The sequence below is a fragment of the Phoenix dactylifera genome, chromosome 11, assembly GCF_009389715.1.
Source record: "Phoenix dactylifera cultivar Barhee BC4 chromosome 11, palm_55x_up_171113_PBpolish2nd_filt_p, whole genome shotgun sequence".
In the NCBI taxonomy this organism is placed as follows: Eukaryota; Viridiplantae; Streptophyta; class Magnoliopsida; order Arecales; family Arecaceae; genus Phoenix; species Phoenix dactylifera.
Window position 1 is genome coordinate 24,469,738 of NC_052402.1, and position 8,377 is coordinate 24,478,114.

General features: G+C 35.7%; 1 protein-coding gene across 2 annotated transcripts in view; it reads right to left on the bottom strand.

Annotated features, from left to right (window-relative positions):
* LOC103710491 (histidinol dehydrogenase, chloroplastic) overlaps nucleotides 1–8,377 on the bottom strand; it is a 10,500-nt gene continuing 2,123 nt past the window's right edge. Inside the window, exons 2-15 of one of the 2 annotated variants that reach the window (XM_039131952.1) lie at nucleotides 7,866–8,003; nucleotides 7,407–7,528; nucleotides 7,256–7,308; nucleotides 7,056–7,128; nucleotides 4,085–4,186; nucleotides 3,902–4,003; nucleotides 3,725–3,796; nucleotides 3,593–3,655; nucleotides 3,466–3,507; nucleotides 2,715–2,774; nucleotides 1,862–1,972; nucleotides 1,280–1,450; nucleotides 690–780; nucleotides 1–452 (exon numbers count right to left, since the gene is read on the bottom strand). In XM_039131952.1, coding sequence (XP_038987880.1) covers nucleotides 178–452; nucleotides 690–780; nucleotides 1,280–1,450; nucleotides 1,862–1,972; nucleotides 2,715–2,774; nucleotides 3,466–3,507; nucleotides 3,593–3,655; nucleotides 3,725–3,796; nucleotides 3,902–4,003; nucleotides 4,085–4,186; nucleotides 7,056–7,128; nucleotides 7,256–7,308; nucleotides 7,407–7,528; nucleotides 7,866–7,989 — 1,461 coding nt within the window. In that variant the 5' untranslated portion in view covers nucleotides 7,990–8,003 and the 3' untranslated portion in view covers nucleotides 1–177. The remainder of the gene's footprint in view (nucleotides 453–689; nucleotides 781–1,279; nucleotides 1,451–1,861; nucleotides 1,973–2,714; nucleotides 2,775–3,465; nucleotides 3,508–3,592; nucleotides 3,656–3,724; nucleotides 3,797–3,901; nucleotides 4,004–4,084; nucleotides 4,187–7,055; nucleotides 7,129–7,255; nucleotides 7,309–7,406; nucleotides 7,529–7,865; nucleotides 8,004–8,377) is intronic. The other variant, XM_039131953.1, reaches the window with a different exon arrangement.

Consider the following 8,377-nt stretch of genomic DNA (forward strand, 5'->3'; position numbering starts at 1 on the left):
TCATACAAAAGTACTTTTTCAGTTTTTTTACAAACACATATTAAAGTATCACAGCATTTTAGAAATGTAATTATCAAACAGCAAATAGCTTTTTATAAAAATTCTACTTCAGAAAACTCTACTTCCAACAGCTCTACTTTCAAAAGCTCTACTTCCAACAGCTCCTCCAAATAGAGCCTAAGCAGACAGGGCAGCCTCAATGTCTTGTAGCCTGAGGGTAACAGCTCTCTTGTGGGCCTCGAGGCCTTCAACTTCTGCCATCTTGGCCACATGGGGGCCGAGCCTTTGCAGTCCTTCCTCTGTAAGAGACTGCACAGTAAAGTATTTGAGGAAGGAGTTCAGTGAGACCCCACTGTACATCTTAGCATACCCATAAGTTGGAAGGACATGATTCGTCCCACTCGCATAGTCGCCCACACTTTCCGGCGTCCATTGCCCTAGAAACACCGAGCCTGCAACAACATATTTACAATTGTCATTTGCTCAATCAGCGAATTACATACTTAGCTACTACTACTACATGATTATTTGATGCCTCGTAATAGATGTGTTGCAATTTTGAACCCCAATGCCTCAGCATACAGGATTGGAGACCACAGTCAAGATGATATTTCTTCTTTAAAAACATACAAGAAGGCAATCTGTCAGTATAGCAAAGATGACAACTCCTCAAATCATCTGATAACTACCTGCATTCTGAATGAGACTCTCCCACCTCTCTGCATCTTTGACATTAATGATCAAATGCTCAGGAGCATACAAATTTGAGAAAGAGATTGCCTGCAAAAAGATGAAGAGATAGTTCAACTCATTCATTAAACTTCAAGACCTCAAAAAATGAAATTCAGCCAAAGTCTGCGGAAATCAATGCTTCAACTGCCATTTGAACAGCCAAGGCATAATGACCGTTCCAGATCCAGGAGTAAGAATTCATTGTGTAATAGATTGTAACATAAACTTACTTGACTGGGTCAGTACACCCGTCCGGTCACATACAGCAAAAAAAATCATAGGTGTCATATTCATACATAGGACAAGACTTTCACTATGACCAAACAAAGTAAGCTTTTAAAGCCAACACTGTGGTAATCACCAGAGGTGGCCGATCAAACTAAGGAGACTGCAACAATATCATGTCAGCTTAATCATACATATGCACCTATGCTTGTTTGAGAAAATAACATAGACCTTTCCCATTCTATCTTTTCATTCTGAATTAATGACGACAGAATTAAAATGTTGCACTTATGAACAAACAATGATGGGGTGCCAAACCAACCTCAGTCATATCTTGGGCAAACACGGTGAAGCTATGGCTGAGGGCTTTTGAAGCAAATTCTCCTCTTGGAAGGCTTGCACATTGTTTGCTAAGTTCAGCTTCGATGGCACCGAGATCCACATCATGTCCAACAATAACAAGAACCACCTGACTATCTGGTCCATGTTCTGCCTGAAAAATCAGTAGAGCATCCAGTTAGAACATAGTCTGCCACACAACTAAGAACCAATCATCAGATCACATAATCGAGCACAAAACTCATAGAATTTGGAATATTTAAAATAAGAAAGTCCTGAACTAACATATAATCACTATTGTGCCAAAAGATATATAATCACTAAAAGTGAGTTACTTGTTTGATCATATAGCTTTATTTATCAGCCTTCTGCAATACCAGTTTTAGTGAACAAGATTAATCTACTAATATTAAATAGGATGACAACTTCTTAAACCTCAAACATGCCATGTGAAAATAAATAAATAAATATTCCAGCATGTTCAAACAGAGGATTCTTCATGCCATCTCCATTAAACAAATTATAAGCAACTGATAAAATAAAACAGCAAAAGAAACATAAATACCTGAGATAGTAGATCTGCAGCTACATGAACTGGATTGGCATGCTTATCCGCAATAACCAAAACTTCTGAAGGGCCTGCAGGCATGTCGATAGAAACCATTGCTTCACTATTCTGCAGGGAAGAGAGAAAGCATAGCAAAGGGTGACATATTAATCTCCATTAGCAGTGAATGGGAAACTTTGACCTGGAACTGGAGGATTTGTTATAGCAGAGATCATTTAATCATAAACATGGTAAGGATATTTGGCCAGATAAAACTTTCAGGCCCTATGGAACCTTCCCCAAGCAGGAGCAAAAAATGTCACAGGGATTTAAAATAGATTAAAGAAGTCCGAGAAAGTTTTGTGAAGCTTTCTTAGTCTGAAAATGAAAATCAAGTGAAACAAAAGAAGATAATCCACTTCATATATAGGTCTAATCATCAATTTATTCTACAATCAATGACAAAAGAGGTTTAGACACATACTGATGTACTTTGAAAACCTTAAAAGCATATTGGGAGCTATTAGGGCCTGTTCGAATCATTCATCTTGTGCCCTCATACATTCCCACAAAGAAGGGAAGTGATTTTTTTTGATGCAAGAGAAAAAAAGATGCAATGATGAAGGCCGCAAAGCACAATCCCGAAATTTAAGGACTGCTCAGAATGACCTTCTAAAAGGAAGGTGACATCCCTAAAATAATGAGGTTGTGCAACTAAGGCTCCCCAAACTGCCACTTTTCTCTGACCTCATCAGTTTCCATGCATATGATCTCAGGACATGAGACCCAGGCATCCTAATACACCTTTAAGGTCTCAAAAACATAAAGAAAATAATAGAGAAGAAAAGAAAACTGAAGAAAGAAGGTATACCTGGAGTATCATTTTTGCAGCTGTAACATATTGATTTCCTGGCCCAAAAATTTTATCCACCTGCATGATATCATACACCTTAGTTTTCCAACAAATATCTGATTCACAACAATGATCATGTTAAAGAAGTGCTTTAGAAAAACCATCTATCAGAAGTAAACAGAATATGTATATTAGCACATTGAAGATACATCATAAAGAACATGATGTAGATTATTTAATTCCAATGTATCAACTACTTAAATTTCCTGTAATTATTGAATCACATTAACCAACTCCATTGAGAATAGATTAACCTAGGATAAACTAATGGCACCTTGTTAATGCACATATCTGCATTTGTATGATTGGCAAAGGTGGGAAATTTTGTTACATGAAAAATTTTAGTAACAATAAAAGCAGAAAGAAGCCCTCGTGAAAGAAAAGCATTAGAAAGTAGGAGTCCCTGACTCCTTGTAAGACAGCAGGATAAAACTTTAGGATTCCCTCCTATAATGACTAGAAGGAATATCATTCCATGCTTAGAAGTTACTTCTCCGATAGAATTTGTTCCAGAATATTCATGTGCAAATGAAATTATTGGTTTGTAAACCTCCAAGAATGGTCAAACTGGAAGAAGAATATTTAAAACCTTGGAGTTGAAAAGATTTTATTAATAATCATGGGAAAACTGCCAGCCACATGTGCATTTAAATGTGAATGAAATCAACGATTTCATGACTACCATATCATAGATACTGAAAAGAAGTACCTTCGGACATGATGCAGTGCCCCAAGCCATGGCTGAGATAGCCTGTAGTTATGATAAAATAAGATCTGCTGACTAAAAGAATATGGAGCATATTCGCATTAAAAAGGTTTTCCCAAAATCCTTTTACCTGAGCTCCGCCAGCTTTTAGTACGTGGGTCACACCTGCTTTCTTGGCACAATAAAGTACCTCCTACAAAAAAGGGCTATATTTTAATTTATAGTGGGGATGATAATAATTAGGTTTCCCAAGAAGGTTTACCTTGCAAACACTACCATCATGACTCGGGGGAGTAGCAAGAACAATAGTTTTGCACCCAGCAATCTGTGCAGGCTGGTGCAGAAAAGAAATCCAAAGTTAACCAGCTTGCTCACAGAGGCATCAAAGCCCACCATACAGTTGAACAGTTAAACTGATCTGGAGGAGGAGAACGAATACCACAGATAGCATCAAAGCAGTAGAGGGTAAGACTGCAGTCCCTCCTGGAACATAAAGCCCCACAGAGCCGATGCACCTTGCTATTCTTTTGCACCTAACACCCTATCCACATTCTTCACATGCAAATTGAATGGACACAAGAAAGCAAGGTAGCAAGGAGATTAATAGAAATCAATTGCTTACTTTCATTTTCTCAATATGCTTCTCAGGAACCCTTTGAGCGACATGAAATGCATAGATATTGTCATACGCCACATCAAATGCTTCCCTGACATCTGGATCAAGCTGCAGTAGACAAACAAATAATAATCATGCACGAATACCATGTAAAGGATTAAGCAAATAATGCCGATAATAAACATCGAAACACTAGATATATTTTATCAGATCACAAAAATATAACTGATGCATGAACATATACTTATGACAACAGCAGCGAGATAATAAAGACCATTATTATGATTATAGAAACAATAAAGCATAAACATGCAAGAATAAGAGTTCGATACCATGCAATAAATCCATTATCTCTACTACTAGGATTTTAAATAAGGTTATTTATCATTAAAAATGATAATTATACAAAGACAAGTAAAATATTAGAGCTGAATGCTTCAACACAGTGACATCTATGTGGCATCAGTATTCCTCCCATTTTAAACCTCTCACAATATCATTATCCATGTGGAGTGCGGCACACTACTGAACAGAAAGGAAGAAGAGAAACATAAAAGCAAAAAAAATTCCCACATGGAAGTCACCCAACCACCAAAATTAGAGCAGCACAAGAGTATTGGTTATAAATCACATTTACCTGCATACATCAAAACTTCAAGCTACTCAAGCTGCTTTCCCAAAAGAACTATTTCAGGCACCAATATTCTAGAAATATCTTCATGAAAACTAATTTTACCAGAAGTTTGTATCTCATTTCTTCTCATAACTAACAGAAACATGCAGTATGATCTCAAATGTTGTGCCACTCTGTAGGCTCGAATAACTCAACTCCTACAAGTGTTAAAAGAAGATTCAACTCCTACAGTTCAATGGAACTAACAATGTTATAACATTTTCCAAGTTTCTCTTTCAAAAAATATTTTCTAATTTTATGTATAACGTTTCCACAAATACAAAACTAACTCTAACCACAAAACACAAATAGAGAAACCAACAGATAGATAAACAATAGTTACTATACAGAGCATTAGTCAACATATATCCCACATGAGTGTTCCTTCATAGGTTCTACTAGAACAATGATTCTTTCCTACCCCCTGACCACACACTACGGGTAGCCTCGTGAACTTGTCTACTTAAAATTAGGGGCAGGCAGCACATGGATGGTTGACTTTTAGGCTTAGAAGGAGGCCTGGAGGCCAGGTTTGTTAAGCTATATGATCTAAAGAACAACAGCAAAAATATAAAATTTCAAGTTCGCTGCTTCCTTCTATCCACACTCATTGTAGATGAACTTACTGTCGATTTCTAGGAAGGTGTAATATGGTATTTATTATTTGCCGATAATGCATTGGCTAATGTAAAATGGATAAATGCTAAATTGGAATCATGGAAAAAATATTTGAGGATAAGGGCTTAAAAATTAATGGAACAAAAGCAGAACATTTGAAATGCAATTTCAGTGAAAATAGAAACAAAAGTGAGGTCCCACTTAAGATGGACAAATGAGGGATGCCACAAAGTGGAAGATTTTATTATCTAGGGTCTATTTTACAAGATAATTGGTGGATGGATGAAGACATATGTAGTAGAACTAGAGTCGGTTAATTGAAGTTGAGAAGTGCTTCTGGGGTGCTATGTGATCCACATAGATCTTGATTAAAGAGAAAATTGTATGGCTCAAAATGTTGTAAAAGGTGTCTAGGAAAATAAGTTGAATTTGGCTAAATGAGAATGCTGAGATGGATTTAATAAAAATAACAAGGACAAATTGAAAAATAAGGATGTTTGATGAGATGTAGAAGTTGCACAAATTAAGGAAAGAATGACAGAGAACTAATTGAGATGGTATCTGCCCATATAAAAGAAGATCTGATAGGCTTTAGGAAGAAGACTTCAACGTTTGTTGGTAGATGGAGGAAGTGGAGGGAAAGACCTAAAAGATAAGATAGATGGGAGTTCTAGGAAAGGATATATAAAAAATAACATTAGAGGTAGCAACTAAATTGGCACAATTGGCAAACATGGAACCATAAAGCCAACCCAAATATTGGGGACCATCCATCCACTCCTCTTGAGAATGGCATTCTATCTATAATGGCTTCTTTGATAGCCCTCAATGGGCAAGTTGGACAGCATATGGCATTCACTAGTCTTAATAAAAAAAAGAATAAAAATGGATGATGTTTCCAAAGGACTAACCATGCAATTTGTCTATACATCTTTAAATTTTTAGTTAACAAGGGATCTGTAATGGAGGTCAAGTGAAAAGAAAGAGAAATCTCAATTATATTGGTTGCAAGAAGGAAGTAATGATGAAGAATAATACATCCTCTATGTAATTAAAGACTTGATTTCCACTTCCCGAAAGATTGAGAGTTTTCTACAAACCACCTATAGATAGTTCCATTTCCTTTCTTTCTTCCTTTCCTAAAAGTGGTGACATGTTTGTTAGCTATAAGTATCTCTTCCAATATCCGTTCATGACATAAAGGCATTGGCATCTCTTAAAAAAAAATCTTAGCATGATACATAATGCCTCAGATACAATTCTTAGATTAAAACCTTCTCTTCTATCAGCATGTTATAATCAATAAAATCATATCATAAAAGATAAATATATAAAATCAATTTCATAGTTATGAAACCTAATATGCAAAAATTTAGTAGCAATTTGACTTAATAATAGGAAAACCAATCTTTCCTTCAAAATAAACAATTTGATAAATAAACAAATAAACTGCAGCATTTATAGATATGGCTTGCACATTTCATATGAACTACTAAACTTTCAAGACAAATTATCCTAAAGTAGAAGAATAACATTTCTAACTTTCAAGACAAATTATCTTATCATAAAAGAATAACACTTCTGCCACCAACTGTAAGAAAGAAAATGTATTTCTATTAAAACTTCAGTTGACAATAGGTGCATATTTGGTTCTCAGTAACAACCATGCAGTCAGAATCACCCTACCTCGGGATCTGGAAGATTGGAAACAAACTCAACTACTTGATCCAATACAACTTTGTCAAATTTTGCAGTATAACTGGGACACAGGAAAAAAGATACAAGTCTCAACACTGGCCTCCTGGTCAATTAGTAACTCCAATAATACTTTAAAAAAAAAGATAATAGGAAGATATAATATAAAAGCATATTAAAGAAAGACCCACTCTATAACTGCAGCATCACCTCTAATCCGGACATCATCCACAATTGGGTTTACCTAATTAAGGAAAGGGGCAATATATTCATCAAGATCAGACTAAAACTTTCTTATTGAAGTGAAAGTTTCTTCATGTTGAAGAGATTAAGTAAACTTACAGTACTAAAAATGGAAGTGAAATCAATACGAGGACGAGCTTTGAGGCCTTCAACCTCAGCATGACTAAGCTCTGAAAGCCTGTAAGATTTCATGGAACACCTAGTACTTTGACCTCTATATCCTGTAACAATAATTAATACATATTACAACATCAATCACTGGAACTGCATAGTGTTGTATTTATTTGCGAAAAATATGTGTCGCAGATAGTGGTACCATACTGATGTTTTACAGATTAAAAAAGGGGAGAGAGATGTGTTCAAAGTCATTCAAGTGTTTCTCAAAAGGGAAGAGGCCAAAAAAACAAGAAAAGAAAAAGAAAACAAGAACAAGCTAAGGTGACTAAAGAGTTCCTAGAACAGCATTATTATCTACTATTAAAACTTCCGCTCAAAAATATCTACTACTAAAACCAAGCAGCTCAAACACAAAAATTAACAATAGAGAGCAGAATACACCTTGCGACAAACAACATGACTGATATCTTCTATGCTTAGGGACACTGAATATTCGAAAATGACGAGTAACGTGTGTGTCAATAAATTGATTAGTCTTTATCAAAGGCAAAATGGCAGTGTCCATCACAACCTTATACCCTGCATATCATATACGAAAAAGAAAAGGTAATCAGAAAGAAAAATTATACAAGTGCAGCCAGATTTTCACCAATTCATTACTGATCAATTTAACTAAACGAAAGATTGTAAGTGATATCGCAACCTCCAGATTCACATCTTAGTAACAATTCCTTCATGTAAAGTGTATTTCTGTAGGAAGTATGAGGAATGATGATGCTAAGGGTCTGATTGGGTAGTTAACCCAAGGGATTAAAAGGTTACAGGACTCAGATTCTCATCCTATAAGATCAGACTCGATATCCCATAAGTGAAATTCAACATAGATTGTCAACCCTTTCTTGTGTTTGGACACAAGGAATTCATCAAGCAGTTGGAGTATTATATATGTAAAT